An 18,153-nucleotide genomic window follows, 5' to 3' on the forward strand; every position below is an offset into this window, starting at 1 on the left:
GGATAGGCCAACTCTCTTGTTAGAGGCTATTGCAGCTGCTGACTTTAAATTGAAGCCAATGCTCATTTACCATTCTAAAAATCCTAGGGCCCTTAACATTTATGTCAAGTCTACTCTGCCTGTGCTCTATAAATGGAACAACAAAGCATGGATGACCGCGGATCTGTTTGCAGCATGGTTTACTGAATATTTTAAGCTCGCTGTTGAGACTTACTATTCAGAAAAAAGATACCTTTCAAAATATTACTGCTCAGTGACAATGCAACTGGTCATCCAAGAGCTCTGATGGAAATGTCTGAGGACATTAATGTTGTTTTCATGCCTGCTAACACAGATCCATTCTGCAGCTCACAGATCAAGGAGTAATTTCAACTTCCAAGTCCTCTTATTTCAGAAATACATTTTATAAGGCTTTAGCTGCCCTACATAATTCCTCTGAGGGATCTTGGCAAAGTAAATAGAAAACCTTCTGCAAAGGATTCACCATTCTAGATGCCATTAAGAGCATTTGTGCTTCAGGAGAGGAGCTCAAAATATCAACAGGAATTTGGAAGAAGTTGATTACGACCCTCATGGATGACTTTAAGATGTTCAGTGAAACTTCAGTAGAGAAAGTAACTGCAGATGTGATGAAAATAGCAAGAGAGCTATAATTAGAAGTGAAGCCTGAAGATGTGAGTAAATTGCTACAATCTCATTATAAAACTTGAATGGATGAGGAATTGCTTCTTATGGATGAGCAAAGAAAGTGGTTTCTTGAGATGGAATCTACTGCCGAAGATGCTGTGAACACTGCTAAAATGACAACAAAGGATTTAGAATTCTATATAAACTTAGTTGACAAAGCAGCAGCAGGGTTTAAGAGGACTGACTCCAATTTTGAAAGAAGTTCTACTGTGGGTAAAATGCTATCAAACAGCATTGCATACTACAGAGAAATCCTTAATGAAAGGAAGAGCCAACTGATGCAGCAAAATTCATTGTTGTCTTATTTTTTAAAATTGCCACAGCCACCCCAACCTTCAGCAACTACCACCTTGATCAGTCCCAGCCATTAAGATCAAGACAAGACCCTCCAGCAGCAAAAATATTGCAACTCACTGAAGGCTCAGATGATCATATATAAAAATATATATATAATTTACAAGAAAACCCAAACAACCTCATATATGTGTATATATATGTGTATATATATGTGTGTGTGTGTGTATATATATGTGTGTGTGTGTGTATATATATATATATGAGATGGAGTCTCATCTCACTGTGTTGCCCAGGCTAGATGCAGTGGCGTGATCTCAGCTGACTGCAACCTCCACCTCCCAGGTTCAAGAGATTCTCATGTCTCAGCAGCCTCCTAAGTAGCTGGGACGACAGGTGTGAGCCACCACGCCTGGCTAATTTTTGTATTTTTAGTAGAGATAGGGTCTCTACTAAATGTTGGCCAGGCTGGTCTTGAACTCCTGACCTCAGGTGATCTGCCTACCTCGGTCTCCCAAAGTGCTGGGATTACAAGCTTGAGCCACAGCACCTGGCCTCTCTCTATTTTTTGAGATAGGGTCTTGCTCTGCCACCCAGGCTGAAGTGTAGTGGCATGATCCTACCTGATGCACCCCACTCTTGAAGTCTTGGGTTCAAGCAATCCTCCTGCCTTGGCCTCCCAGAGTACTGGTATTATATGCATGAGCCACTGTGCCCAGCCAGCAATTAGTATTTTTAAATTAAGTCATGTACATTGATTTTTTATATAATGCTATTGCACACTTTATTTAATACACAATAGTATAGTGTAAATATAATGTTTATATGCCCTAGGAAACAAAAAAAAAAATCATATGACTTGCTTTATTGTGGTGGTCTAGAACTGAACCTGCAATGTCTCTGAATTATGTGTGTATACCACATTTTCTTTATCCATTCATCTATGACATTTAGGTTGTTTCTACATCTTGACTATAGTAAGTAACATGGCAATAAACATAGGAGTGCAAATACTGCTTTGAGATACTGATTTCAATTCTTTTGGATAGACACCCAGAAGTGAAATGGCAGGATCATATGATTTATCTATTTGTCATTTTTTTTAGTAACCTCCACGCTGTTTTCAAAAGCAGTTCCATCATTTTACATTCCCCCAACAGTGTACTAGGGTTCGAATTTCTTCACATCCTTGCCAACACTTGTTGACTTCTTGACTTTTCAGTAATAGCCATCCTAACAGGTGTCGTATCTCATTATGATTTTGATTTGTATTTCCCTGATGATTAATGATGACGAGCACCTTTTCGTACACCCATTGGACATTTGTAATGTCTTCTTTGGATAAATATGTATTCAAGTGCTCAGTCCACTTTTTAAAAATTTTTTTGCTATTGAGTTGAAAAAGTTCCTTATATGTTTTGGAATACTAGCCCTTTATCAAATATATGGTTCGCAAATATATTCCCCCATTCTGTAGGTTTCTTCTTCACTCTGTTGTTTCCTTTACTGTGTAGAAGCTTTTTAATTTGATATAGCCCCACTGTCTGTTTTTGCTTTTGTTGCCTGTGCCTTTGGTGTCTTATCCAATAAATTATTGCCAACACCAATGTCAATGAGATTTTCCCCTATGTTTTCTTCTAGGAATTTTACAGTTTCCAGTCTTACATTTAAGTCATTAATCCATTTAGAGCTGATTTTTGTTTATGGTGTTAAGCAAAAGTCTAATTTCAATTATTTTGCATTTGAATATCCAGTTTTCCCAACACCATTTGCTGAAAAGACTGTTCTTTCCTTATTGTGTATTCTTGGCACACTTCTCAAAGATCAGTTCATCACATTTACATGGGTTTATTTCTAGGCTCCCTCTTCTATTCTGTTGGTCTATATGTCTATCTTTATGCCACTCCATGCTATTTTAATTACTATATTTTTGTAATATATTTTGAAATCAGAATGTGTGATACCTCCAGCCTTGTTCTTCTTTCTCAAGATTATTTTGACTATCCAGAGTCTTCTGTGGTTCCATATAAATTTTGGGATTGCTTTTTCTACTTCTGTTAAAAACACCATTAGAATTTTGATAGAGATTGCACTGAATCTGTAGACTGCTTTGGGTAGTATGAACATTTTCACAGTATTAAATCTTCAAACTCAAGAAAACAGGATATCTTTCCCTTTATTTTCTTTTTCATTATCAATGTTTTTTAGTTTTCAGTGTGCAGGGTCTTTCACCTCCTTTGAAAAGTTTATTTCTAATTATTTTATTCTTTCTGACGCTATTGTAAACTGGAATTATTTTCTTGATTTCTTTTTTGGGCAGTTCATTGTTAGTGTATAGAAACACAACTGATTTTTCTGTGTTGGTTTTATCTCCTGCAACTTTACTGAATTCATTTATTGGTTCTAACAGGTCTTTTTGTATGGAGTCTACAGAATTTTCTGTATGTAAGATCCTGCCATCTGCAAAGATAATTTTACTTCTTCCTTTCTGATTTGGATACTTTCTATTTTTTTTCTTGCCTGATTGCTCTGACTAGGATTTCTAGTACTATGTTTAACAGAAGGGGCAGAATGAACATCCTCGAGCTGTTTCTGATCTTAGAGGAAAAGTGTTCAGTTTTTCACTGTTGAGTATGGTATTTGCTACAGGCTTTTCATTTATAGCCTTTCTTATTAATATATTGAGCTATTTATTACTATATCTAGTTTTTTGAAGGTGTTTATCCTAAAAGGCTGTTGAAGTTTGTCAAATACTTTTTCACATCTGTTGAAATAATCATGTGGTTTTTAATCCTACATGCGGTCGATGTAGTGTATCACATTAATTGATTTCTGTATGATGAAACATCCTTGCATCCTGGAGTTAAATTCCATTTGCTCCTTTTAATATGCTGTTGAATTCAGTCTGTCAGTATTTTGTTGAGTAGTTTTGAATCTATATTTATTGAGAATAAAAGACGACACACGAGAAGCAAAGAGAAAGGAACCAAAGCATATCAATACAAAAACATCAATGAAACACAAGGAAAGATGGCATGACAGAAAAAGATAGGCAAAAGTATTACAAGACAGACAGAAACAATGTAAAAAATGGCAATAGTAAGTCCTTAATAATTCAATAATTCTTTAAATGTAAATGAATTAAACTCCCCAGTTGAAAGACACAGAGTAGCAGAATAGACATAAAAACAAGACCCAAGTGTATTTTATGTAGAGGAGACTCACTTTGGGTTTAAGGACACACATAGGCTGAAAGTGAAGGAATGCAAAAAGATATTCCATGAAACTGGAAACCAAAAAAGAGCAGGAGTGGCCATATTCACATAAAAAATAGACTTCAAGTCAAAAACTGTAAAAAGATGCAAAAATGGCATTATATGATGATAAAGGATCAATACATCAAGAGGATATAACCATTGTAAATATATATGCAACCAATCTTTGAGTAAGTGGAAAAAAAAAGTAAAAGAAAAAAAGATAGCTACCACCAGTGATTGAAAAAGTTACCCTCCATTCTTCCAGTGATATTGAAGAGAGGAACTATGATTATCCTATATCTAAAACTTGAATGTTTCAGGTAAAGAGTTAGCTAAAGAGGTAGTATCTCTGCTAGGCTGGTAGATTCCTAGAAGTTAGGAAATGAATCTTTCAAAAGCCTGATATAGCCAGAGAATTAGAAGTGGAGAGGAAAGAGACGATTAATGTGTGACAAAAGTCTTAAAACAATAAGTCATTATTCCATTCCATGCCTGCAGAATCCAAGACTTTACATTATATTATTACGTATTTTAAAGTGTAGTACTATACTTTAACTTGCTTTCTTAGTGAATTTAAGAGATTTTTAAAAGACTGCATCAACAGTCCATTTATTAAATCTCTTACTGATACTTTACGATAAATTCTCAAATGTAACGCTAATCTAATTTCCTCTCCTTCTTCCTCTGCCACACTTTTTCACACACACACACACACACACTCCTCTGCATAAACACACTCCTCTACATAAAAGAGACCAATAGCTCTATTGTTCACAATCTCTAATAAAAATGCCTTTTCACAGGTCATAGTTAATATTTTAACTTTTTTCTCATTCTTAAAAAAATAAAAGAGCATTGGCCAAGCGTGGTGGCTTATGCATGTAATCCCAGCACTTTGGGAATTCAAGGCAGGAAGATTGCTTGAGCTCAGGAGTTTGAGACCAGTCTGGACAATACGGCAAAATCCTTTCTCTACAAAAAAAAATACAAAAATTAGCTAGGCATAGTGGCATGTGCCTGTAGTGTCAGCTACTTGGGAGGCTAAGGTGGGAAGACTGGTTGAACCCGGGAGATTAAGGCTGCAGTGAGCTGTGGTTGTGCGACTGTACTCCAGGCTGAGTGGCAGAACTAGACCCTGTCTCAGATGATAATAACAATAATAATAATAATAATATTTAAAAATAAAATAAAGCAGCATTAAAACTTCTTCTTCTTTTTTTTTTTTTTTGAGATGGAATCTCACTCTGTTGCCCAGGCTGGAGTGCCGTGACGAGATCTCGGCTTACTGCAACCTCCGCCCTCCGAGTTCAAGTGATTCCCCTGCCTCAGCCTCCCAAGCAGCTGGGATTACAGGCGCCTGCCACCACGCCTGGCTAATTTTTTGTATTTTCAGTAGAGACAGGGTTTCACCATCTTGGCCAGGCTGGTCTTGAACTCCTGACCTCATGATCCACCTGCCTCAGCCTCCCAAAGTGCTGGGATTACAGGCGTGAGCCACTATGCTGGGCCTTAAAACTTTTTAATATTCTTAATAGGGTCTAACACTTTTCTTTAAAATTATCACACCTACCATATGCCGAAACTACAGTGAAATGCATATTTGTTTCCTAACAAAAAAGAAATCTACTTAAAGCATATTACTAATTGTCTTTGTGATATAATCACTTTGATTTCAATTATCTTAATAAAAAAAAATCAAATTAGTTTCTTACCTACTCCTGCAACATTTTCAAGCTTCTCTTCAGATTGATTGCTTTTCGGGTTTTCAGATGCCTCATCCACATTAGTTTCCTAGAAGCAAAAAAAAAAGAAAAGAAAAAAAGAAAATATATTGGGGAAAATATTTGAAGAACTAAAACATTTTCCTCTGCCTTCATAACCACTTTTAATACAATACACCTTCCTCCACACCCAAATTTACAGAAGACGAGAAGGAGATGGGTTTGTGAGAAAAGCAATTCAAACAGCAGTAATTTAAGGAGCCGCATACTCTGACTAGGAGTTGATGTTCCAAAGAAAGGGTATCCAAGAATGGATGGAGTATTTGAATGATGGATGTAGGAGATAAATACTACAAGATAAATTACATAATATTGTAACTTCAGGGGGTATGAGAAGATACCCCCAGGAAACAGATTACTTTTTTTATTAGAATACATTTTGGCCTATAACTTAAAAGTGATGTGTCTCTTTACAAAATTCCAAGGAGAATTATAAGCTAAAGTGATCACTGGGCACTTAAAAAATATTAAAAATGATCTTATTAAAAATGATCTTTTAATAAGAACCCTAAGTTCTTAGTCCCTTTAATAAAAAGTCCTCCAAAGTGTCTCCAAAATATGAATAGTGTATTGGTAAATACTAATCAGTTTATCCAAAAGCAGCACAAGTCTGCCCATTTATCACAGAGGCATTAAAAAACATGAAAATATCAATATGTTATAACTACCATTTTAGACTGTGATCATAGTCAATGTTTTATCCATCCATTGAGAGAGCTATGAATCCTTTATTTCCAAGTCAACATGTATAGGTTAGAGTGTATTTCTAAATATTAAACCTTACTCACATTTCTGATAAGGGTTTAATGTCCAGAAAATACCAAGAACTCTTACAACTTAACAATAAAAAGAAAAATAACTCAATTTTAAAACTGGCAAAGGATTTGAATAAATTTTATCTGAGGAAGATATACAAATGTCCAGTAAACACACGAAAAGATGTTCACATCATTAGTCATTAGAGAAATGCAAATCAAACCCACAATGAGATACCACTTCAAACCCACTAGGATGGATATAATAATAATTTTTAAAAGTTAAAAAGGGTAGATGAAGATTTTGATCCTTCATACATTGCTGGTTGGAATGTACGATGATGCAGCTGCAATGGAAAACAGTTTGGAAGCTCCTCGTAAATCTAAACAGGGCATAATTACACAATCCTGCTTCCACTCCTTTATACATACCCAAGAGAATCGAAAACATTTGTTCACACATAAACTTGCACATAAATGTTCATAGCAGCATTATTCATAATAGCTTTTAAATAGAAACAACCTAAATGCCTATCAGCTGATGAATGCATAAACAAAATGTGGTATATCCAAATAATGGAATGTTATCTGGAGAGAGAAAAAAATGAAGTACTGGTACATGCTACAACAGGGGTGAAACTTAAAAATATGGCAGGCAAAAGAGGCAAATCACAAAGGACAACATATTGTATGATTCTATTTATATGAAATATCTAGAATAGGCTAAAGCTATAGAGTTAGAAAGTTGATTAATTGCTGCCTAGGGCTAGTGGAGGGGGTGGAAAAATTGGGAGGTGTTGGCTAAAGGGTATGGGGTTGCTTTTGCAGGTGATAAAAATGTTCTAAAATTCACTGTGGTGATGGATACACAACTCAGTGAATATACTAAAGGTCACTGAGTTCTATAAATGGGTCATTTGTATGGTATATGAATTATATCCTTATAAATTATCAATAACTATTAAACCTTACAAATTATCAATAAATATTCATTGAATGGCACATTATCAAAACAGGTAAGTACTTGAACCATGGAAAGTATTTTATTATATCAAGGACAAAAAAATTGATCATCATTTTTAATTATCATAATCCCATTCTTAATAAAAAGCATTAAAAGCTATATATAGGAGAATGTATTATGTCAATTACCTTAGAATCCTTATGTTCCAATTTTGGCATTAGAATGCTTTCTAAATAGTTAGCTTTGTCTATCCATGTATTCAGATTTCTATATTCTTTTTTCATCTTTTCCAGCCTAAAGAAATCAATTATGAATGAAAAAAGCAAGTGACAGAAGAATATATATGGTATGATTCACAGAAGAATACATGCAACGTGATCCATTTATAAAATGTTCTAAAAGAGACAAACCAACAATATATTGTCTAGGGATACAGTCAAAGGAAAGGGAATGATTACAACAAAAATCAAGGTACTAGTTACCTGGAGACAGGAAAGGAGAGGGATGTAATCTCAGAAGGGTACACAAAACATATTTCTGATATTACTGGTGGTGTATTTATTAACCTGAATCATAAATATGTACACAATGGGTTTATTATCATTATTTAGGCTATATATACATGTTATAGAAATTATTCAATATATATTACTCTTAGTATTTAAACCACAAGTCTTAGTCAGTTTGAGTTGCTATAACAGAATACAATAGACTGGGTGACTTAAACAGACTTTTTAAAAATATACTTTAAGTTCTAGGGTACTTGTGCACAACGTGTAGGTTTGATACACAGGTATACATGTGTGACGTTGGTTTGCTGCACCCATCAACCCATCATTTACATTAGGTATTTCTCCTAATGCTATCCCTCCCCCAAACAATAGACATTTATTTCTCACAGTTCTAGAGGTCAGGAAGTCCAAGATCAAGGTGCTGGCAGATCCAGTGTCTGGTGAGAGTAGTCTTCCTTGTTTGCAGATGGCCTTCTTATATCCTCACATGGTGGAAAGAGATGGATCTTGTGTCTCTTTCTCTTTTTATAAGGGCATTAATCCCATCATTATAACAGTCCTACCCTCATGACCTAATCTAACCCTAATTATCTTCCAAAGGCAATGCCTCCAAATAACATCACACTGGGGATTAGGATTTTAACATATGAATTTGAGGGGACATACATTCAGTCCATAACACTATATATATTTTATATATATATAATTATTCAATACATATACAATATCTTCCACAATAAAGCAAGTGAAAAAAAGGATATATCTTCTAATCTAAGAAACTTCAAAAAGCTTGAATAACTTAAAGATATAATTAACAAGGATTAAATGGAAGACAGAGAATGTTTCCCAATTCATTTCAAGAGGACATAATGGCCTTGACAATAAAACCTGACAAAGACATTATGAAAAAGAAAAATTACAGTCTAATCTCATTCATGAATATAGATGTGAACATTATAAATAAAATATAGTTTTAGTACAAAAATCTGGTAGTGTGCAGACACAATTTGAGAATAGCAGTTGAAACTGGGAGGGTTTTTCTCATTTCGGGATTCATGGTAAGATCTAAAGGGCCCGGAGCAGCCTAACCACTATGAACGCTCAAAACTGACCAGCCAAGTATCTCTTCCGGGACAGGACCCCAGGAAATCTTAAAAAGCATTCCATTATACTACACACACACACACACACACACACACACACACACACACACACACCCCAAATGAAAACATCAGAGGTGTGAATCTGTGAAGCTAGAAGAGTTTTCTAAGCCAATTCTCCTGCAAAAAATTCAGACAAATTAATTTCACATAAAATAGACCAACACACTTTAACAAAGATTAAAACCTGCAATGGATTGCAATGGATTGCAGCCTATCAAATGTTTAAATCTATGAGTTCAAAATAATATTTTAAATATTTTTTTTCAGAAACTAAAGTGTAAGACCTTACACTTCTGGTCCACTATAGGTCACTGCCCTAATGTATATACAACATGAAACACCATTTCATCAATAGGCTCATTTATTTAATTAATAACAGTAATATTAATAATTTTCATAATCTGAGAAGGCTTCACTTCAAAATGGGAAGTCTCAGTAGTGGAACTTTCATCTAAAAATCTCAAATGATTTCATGGCCACCCATAACCATATTATACAATCAAAAAGCCCACGTACATAGAAGCTAAAAATAAGAAAGCAAGGAGTCAAACCCCCTATAACTAGTTTCAGGCTAGCCTCATAACCATTATGACTTTTTCAACAAGCAAGATACTAGTAAAAATGTTACATAACTTTGTCAAAGTTAATTTACAAGTTAAAATTCTTTATATCATTGTGGTATACCTATTCCAGTCAGGCTTTCAAGATGCAGCATCATCTATTATAGAAGAAATACACTTATACAATCACACTGTAATAACCATTTTCTTAATTAGCTCTTTAGTCCTTTATGTTATTTCACTAACACTAACAACTAAACTAACCCACACAAAATAGATGCTTAAGAAGTAGAAACAGTATTAATTATCTTACTCACTATTATTTTAATCCTAATTACTTTACTGTCTTTATGAATCCTATATATGATAAGTAAAATGAGTATCTCTTCTCTAACTTGAAAAACCATAGACTACCAATGATATTTAAGTATAAATATACAGACTACGAAGACCTGAAGTTTGATTCTTATATAATCCCTACAACAGACCTTAAACCAGGAGATCTATGACCACTAGAAGTTGATAATTCGAGTAGCCCTACTTATGGACATATCAATTTTCATATTCATCTCATTCAAAGAGGTATTACATCCATAAGCTGTTCCATCATTAGGCCTAAAAACAGATTAAATTCCAGGGCCAGAGAAACCATGCTGCAGGCTGCCCCTGACAGGCATATCCCCAGGCTGGGCAAGCAGCCAAGAGCCCATGTTTAGGACCTGAGAAACAGCTCCTCAGGCTACCTCCAGTGGCCACGCCCCTGAGCAGCTTTGCACCTGAATACCAGACCTGTGAAACGGCCCTGTGGGCAGCTCCCAGCAAAAACATCACCAGGCCAGCAAAGCAGCTGTGCACCCACATCTCAGGCCCAAGAAATATCCCTAAAGGCTGCCCCTAGCAGACAGGATTCCAGGCCAGCTGAAGAGCTGTGTGCCCACATCTGAGGCCTAAGAAACAGCCCCACAAGTTGCTCTGGGCAGGAATATTCCTAGGCCAGACAAGCCACTGCATGCCACCCATTTAAGAAACAGCCCAGTGAGACCATCCCTGACAAAGTCACACCACCATCTCTATAGACTCTCTCAGCCTAGGCTACTGAGAAACTTGCAAATACCACTACTATAGATTATAGCTGAAAAACTATATGAAGACTAAACTACTGGATCCACCTAGAACTGGGCCAATGTGCCCCACCAATCTGATATCCCAAGATGTCATACAATATTCATACAAATATTTCCCTGGGAAATCTACTACATACGATTGAAAGAGGTGACTTTTCCATCAGATACACAGAAATCAATGTAGGGACACACGAATTAGGAAAAAGCAAGGAAACGTCACCTTCAATAAAAACAATTCTCCACTAACAGACCCCGATCATAAGGAAATACATGAAATGTCAGAAAAAAATTCAAAATAATGATCTTAAGGAAACTCAGATATAAGAGAATACAGATAGACAATTAAATCAGGAAAACAATTCATGATTTAAATGAGAATTTCAACAAATATACAGATATAAAAAGAACCAAACGGATATCCTAGAGCTGAAGAATTCGATGACTGGAATAAAATGTAAAATTGTGGACCATGTACAGTGGCTCACACCTGTAATCCCAGCACTTCGGGAGGCCAAAGTGAGTAGATCACTTGAGATCAGGAGTTCAAGACCACGCTGGCCAATAAGGTGAAACCCTGTCTCTACTAAAAATACAAAAATTAGGCTTGGTGGCTCATGTCTGTAATTCCAGCTACTCAGAGGCTGAGGCATGAGAACTGCTTGAACCCAGGAGGTGGAGATTGTAGTGAGCCGAGATAGTGCCACTACACTCGAGTCTGGGCAACAGAGCAAGAAAAAGAAAAGGAAAAAAATAATGAAATGTACAATTGAGACCCGACCACAGAGAAGAAATAATTTCTTAACTTAAAGGCAGGTCTATTGAAATAATACAGGCAGATGAAAAAGAATAGAGTGAAGAAAGGCTACAGGACTTACAGGACATGGTTAAAGAAACAAATTATCACATTATGGGAGTTCCAGAAGAAGAGAAGCTCCTATAATCACGAGAAACTGAATTCTTCAAACAACCTGAACAAACTTGGAAGAGAACCCCTCTAAATAAGAATGCGCTGGCCAACACCTGTATTTCAGCCTTGTGAAATATCTCTCTCTTTTTTTTTTTTTTTTTTTTTTTTTTGAGATGGAGTCTTGCTCTGTCACCCAGGCTGGAGTGCAGTGACGTGATCTCAGCTCACTGCAACCTCCGCCTCCCAGGTTCCAACGATTCTCCTGCCTCAGGCTCCTGAGTAGCTGGGATTACAGGTGCCCGCCACCACGCCTGGCTAATTTTTGAATTTTTAGTAGAGACAGGTTTTCACCATGTTGGCCAGGTTGGTCTCAAACACCTGACCTCATGATCGGCCCGCCTTGGCCTCCCAAAGTGCTGGAATTAGAGGCATGACACACCACGCCCGGCCAGCCTCGTGAATTCAGTTACACTCTGCCCAGACTTCTGACTTACTGTGAGAAAATAAATAGATACTATTTTAAACAACTAAGTTTGTGACAATTTGTTATGCAGCAATAAAGAGAGAATACACCTAATGATCATTAGTAAACAAATGAAAATTGCAGTATATTCACCAAATGGAATGCCATGAAACAGCATAGATGAGTCTTAGAAACATAACAGTGGGTGATGTAAGCAAAATCAAATAATGTATTATTTAAGCATCCTACATATATGATTTTTTAAAAAAACTTAATTTTCAAAAGGCAAACAATAAAAACTCATTGAAGTAGTTAACTTCTGGGAAATAGGCAGGAGGATGAAATAGGAGAGAAGCCCATAAGTAGACACAAATTATCCATAATGTTTTAGATTTTAGGTTAGGTTGAGTACTGGTTGGTATCATTATATTATTTTATACATAATTTACATTAGTATTATGGATTATTATTTTGGATCAAATATTATATTTAAAAGATAATATAGGCTGGGCACGGTGACTCATGCCTGTAATCCCAGCACTTTGGGAGGTCGAGGCGGGTGCATCATTTGAGGTCAGAAGTTCGAGGCCAGCCTGACCAACATGATGAAACCTCATCTCTACTAAAAGTACAAAAAAATTAGCCGAGCTTGGTGGCACACACCTGTAGTCCCAGCTACTCAGGAGGCTGAGGCAGGAGAATTTCTTGAACTCAGGAGGCAAAGGTTGCAGTGAGCCAAGATCACGCCACTGCACTCCAGCCTGGGTGACAGAGTGAGACTCCATCTGAAAAAAAGGAAGAAAGGAAGGAAGGCAGGAAGGAAGGAAGGAAGGAAGGAGGAAAATAATATAAAACACCTACATTGGCTTCCTATTTTTCTTAGAATAAAATTCAAATTATGGTCTATAAGGCTCTGAATAATCTGGTCTCCACCTATCTTGTCTTAAGCCGCGTTCCCCCTTGCTTTTTGCTTCATTTCAATGGCTGCCATCTTTTTCTAGGCATAATCTCTTCTTATCTTAGAGCTTTCATACATATTCATACAGTAATTCTCTACCCCTGGATCTTTGGTATGCTGACTCCTTTCCTTTAATGTTACCTCAAATATCTTCTCTAATTTTTTTTTTTTTTTTTGAGATGGAGTCTCGCACTGTCTCCCAGGCTGGAATGCAGTGGCACGATTTCTGCTCACTGAAACCTCTGCCTCCTGGGTTCAAGTGATTCTCCTTCCTCAGCCTTCCAAGTAGCTGGGACTACAGGTGTATGTCTTAATTTATAATTTAATTTATAAATTTCTTAATTTATAATTTATTTGTTTTGCTTTGTTATGTCTCTACTCATTATACTCTAAGTTCTTTCAGAAAAGATACTATGATCTTTAAAGTGATCACTGTGATTCTGAACTAGGTTATTTCAGACCAATCATCTCACCACACAACTATAAATTCTGGACAAAACATTGTCTAAATTGTGTTGGAAAGAATCACTGAGTTATAAAGACAGCAAGGATTTGCATACCAAAGATTCCAGACAGAAAGGAAGTCCAGAGACATGGAGCCCATCATTTGGTGCCATTTTTCCTTCAAGGCATTTATGCCTTGAGATGGCCAAGAAGTTAAAAAACTGAGCAGGGCTTTGAGATAGAGACATAAGGATGTCAGAACAAAAACCAGGGTCCCGGGCTTGTTGGGATGAGAAGTCCTGGTAAACACCCAGTTGGGACCCCAAAAGGCTTTAAGATAATGACTGTCTCTTTAAATGTTATGACCTAGTTGCCTCATGTGCCTCACACTAGTCCCAGTCCTGACACTAGGAGTAAGAATAAACCACAAAGAGACTAACCCCCCTCACAGGAACTAAAGCCCAGCTTCAAATCATTTCAATTTCAGTCTTAATTGAATTAAAGTGATCTGGGATTGTTAGTGCTCCTAGCCCAACCGGTTGCCAGATACAAATGTATACCTTCTTTGTAGGAATATGTAATTAAAATTAAGATCCTCAAAACAGTTCTATAAATTTTCAAATACAATGTCTGGCACTCAATCAAAACAACTAGGCATGTGAGAATGTAAGAACTGACTGAAAACTAAGAGAAAAACCCAATAATTTAAATAGACTCCCAGAAGATCCAGATAATGAAATGGTCAGACTCAGATTTTAAAATAGCAATGATTGCTATAAACTGAAAAGTGTACATACCCCAAAATTCATATGTTGAAATCCTAATCCCTTATGTGATACTAATTGGAGGTAGGGCCTTTGGGAGGTAATTGGGTCATGAGGGAAGAGCCCTCATGAATGGGATTTGTACTATTACGGTGAGAGACAAGAGAGAGATGATCTCCCTCCACAGTGTGAGGATATGGTAAACAGAAGGCCATTTGCAAACCAACAAGAGGGCCCTCAGCAGGGATCAAATCAGCTGGCACCTTGATCTTGGACGTCCCAGCCTCCAGAACTGAAATAAATAAAAGTCTGTTGTTTAAACCATTCAATCTATGGTATTTGTTATAGCAGCCTGAGCTGACCAAGACAATAATAAATATGTCCAAAGAATTAAAAGACAAGGCTGTGGATTTTGGCAGATAAATAGAAACTATAAAAATGAAGGGAAATTCCATAGTTGAGAAATAAAATAACTGAAATTAAGAATTCAATTGACTTAATGGCAGAATAGAAACAAGAAAGAGCTTGTGAACTAGAATATAACTCAGAAGAAAATACCTAGACTGAAGCATGGCAAAAAAAGGACAAGAAATACAGAAAAAAAAAAAAAAAGCACGAGACCTACGAAATACGTTGGTAAATGACGAGACAGCAAGAATTATGCTTTATCCCTCATAAAGGAGTTTTCACCTCAGCTAGGCACAATGTAATCCCAGCACTTTGGGAGGCTGAGACTGGAGGATCACTTGAGGCCAGGAGTTCCAGACCAGACTGGTCAACATAGCAAGACCTCGTCTCAAAAAAAAAAAAAATAGCCAGGCGTGGTGGTAGTGTGATGTGTCTGTAGTCCCTGCTTCTCGGGAGGCTGAGGCAGGAAGATTGCTTGAGCCCAGGAGTTCGGGGCTGCAGTGAGCATAATCATGCCACTACACTCCAACACTCCAATCTGGGCCAAGCTGGGTGACAGAGTGAGACTCTGCTTCAAAACATAAAAATAAAGGGAGTTTTCACCTCTTTATTTGGCATAACACTTTTTCAAACAAGATACCTAAATTGACAAGTAAAAATCAGAAATAATCTCTGAATCAATGAAACAATAGCACCATAATGAAAGTTTCTGAGCCTACAGCAAGCCTATGTCTCAAAGGGAGAAATTAATGTATTATACAAATAACACCTAAGATGAAAATTTTGAGCTCTTTTGAATTTTTTTTTTTTTTTTTTTTTTTTTTACCTTTCCCGGGGTTGTTGCTGAAGTTTTTCAAGTCGCACTACAGAAGATGTCTGGTCGGAGGATTGCACAGCTGGAGTCCCAACAGTAACATTCAGGTCTGGGGATAAGAATGCTGGATATTCTACTGTCTGTGGTGTAATAACTTTTCTGCAAAATAATAATAAAGTGAAATATTGAAATTATACAAAAGTCCACTTCCAAAATCAGTGGCGGCTATTACTTTTGAACCCTTCCCTCTTTTACACTTTTAGCTTACCTAGCCACCTTGGGCCATCGAAGGCCAGAGCTAGGAAAAAAGCCAAGAGCCAGAAGTAAGCGCTCTCCTGATTATCCTTACTACTAAACTCAGACCATAGGCGGCAGGGATGGAAAAGGACAGAAGGGCCTGAAGTTCTAAGGAGAAGTACAAAGTATCTGAGCCCAGACATCTCTCCAAATCTTTAGACACAAATTTCTATCTCTTTTTTTTTAATTTCTTTTTTTTTAATTATACTTTTTTTTTTTTTTTTTTTTTTTTTTTTTTTTGAGACGGAGTCTTGCTCTGTCGCCCAGGCTGGAGTGCAGTGGCCGGATCTCAGCTCACTGCAAGCTCCGCCTCCCGGGTTCACGCCATTCTCCTGCCTCAGCCTCCCGAGTAGCTGGGACTACAGGCGCCCGCTACCTCGCCCGGCTAGTTTTTTTTTTTTTTGTATTTTTTTAGTAGAGACGGGGTTTCACCGTGTTAGCCAGGATGGTCTCGATCTCCCGACCTCGTGATCCGCCCGTCTCGGCCTCCCAAAGTGCTGGGATTACAGGCTTGAGCCACCGCGCCCGGCCTTTTTTAATTATACTTTAAGTTCTAGGGTACATGTGCACAATGTGCAGGTTTGTTACATATGTATACAAGTGTCATGCTGGTGTGCTGCACCCATTAACTCGTCATTTACATTAGGTATATCTCCTAATGCTATCCCTCCCCCCTCCCCCCACCCCACAACAGGCCCTGGTGTGTGATATTCCCCATCCTGTGCCCAAGTGTTCTCATTGTTCAGTTCCCACCTATGAGTGAGAACATGCGGTGTTTGGTTTTCTGTCCTTGTAATAGTTTGCTCAGAATGATGGTTTCCAGCTGCATCCATGTCCCTACAAAGGACAGGAACTCATCCTTTTTGATGGCTGCATAGTATTCCATGGTGTATATGTGCCACATTTTCTTAATCCAGTCTATCATTGTTGCACATCTGGGTTGGTTCCAAGTCTTTGCTATTGTGAATAGTGCCACAATAAACATACATGTGCATGTGTCTTTATAGCAGCATGATTTATAATCCTTTGGGTATATACCCAGTAATGGGATGGCTGGGTCAAATGGTATTTCTAGTTCTAGATCCTTGAGGAATCACCACACTGTCTTCCACAATAGTTGAACTAGTTTAATATTTATTTTTAAAATCTATTAATTTTTTGGAATGCATTTTGTGCTAGGTGCAATGTTCATATGGCTATGTATATTACCTCATTCACTTTTCACAGAAAGCCCATCAGCTGAGAATTATTAGATCCTATTTTATATATAAAAAAGCTAGTATTAGAGAGATTAAACAACTCCTCCCAAGGTCTCACAGCTGGTAAGTGGCAAAGCTAACATTTGAACACAGTCTCTTTGACAATAAAGTTTAGATTCTTAAACTGTATTCTATACTATGCATAGTAGTAAGCACCTTAAACTCAGCATGTCCAAAATAGAACTCGCCATTTTCCCCTTCTCCAGATACGCTCTTTCCTAAGTGTTCCCTGGTTCAGGAAATAACAACACCAAATGTATAGCCAATGGTCCCTAAATGTGAACATCTTTTTTCCTCCTTTCCCCTTCTGTCATCTTCCATCTCCAATCAGTCACTTCCTAATTACAGGAGATATAGCTAAACATTCTAAATACTTTACAAATTAGTTTGTTCCTCTGTTCCATTATATTAGTCAGGGTTGTCCATAAAAATAGAACCAATAGGATGTATATATACATAAATATATTTATGATAAGCAATTGGCTCATGTGATTATGGAGGCTGGTAAGTCCCAAGATCTACAAAGTTAATCAGCAAGCTGGAGACCCAGGAGAGCCAAAGGTATAATTTTAGACTGAATTCAAAGGCCTGAGAATCAGGAGAGCCAATAGTGTAGTTCCAGTCCAAAGGCTGGTAGGCTGGAGATCAGATCCAGAAGAGCTGATGTTTCACTTTGAGTCCAAGGGCAGGGAAAAGTTAATGTTCCAGTTCAAAGATAGGCAGGCAGGAGGAATTCTCTCTT

The 18,153-nt window shown here is 37.1% G+C and overlaps 1 protein-coding gene across 3 annotated transcripts in view; it reads right to left on the bottom strand.

The window, feature by feature from the left end:
* The window catches only part of C2CD6 (C2 calcium dependent domain containing 6), a 177,399-nt gene that overhangs the window by 107,095 nt on the left and 52,151 nt on the right, over positions 1–18,153 (bottom strand). For all 3 annotated transcript variants that reach the window (XM_025404809.1, XM_025404808.1, XM_025404807.1), the window contains exons 9-11: positions 15,868–16,014; positions 7,927–8,032; positions 5,951–6,029 (exon numbers count right to left, since the gene is read on the bottom strand). In XM_025404809.1, the coding sequence (XP_025260594.1) occupies positions 5,951–6,029; positions 7,927–8,032; positions 15,868–16,014 (332 nt within the window). The remainder of the gene's footprint in view (positions 1–5,950; positions 6,030–7,926; positions 8,033–15,867; positions 16,015–18,153) is intronic.

The sequence above is a fragment of the Theropithecus gelada genome, chromosome 12 (genome assembly GCF_003255815.1).
Source record: "Theropithecus gelada isolate Dixy chromosome 12, Tgel_1.0, whole genome shotgun sequence".
NCBI lineage: Eukaryota > Metazoa > Chordata > Mammalia > Primates > Cercopithecidae > Theropithecus > Theropithecus gelada.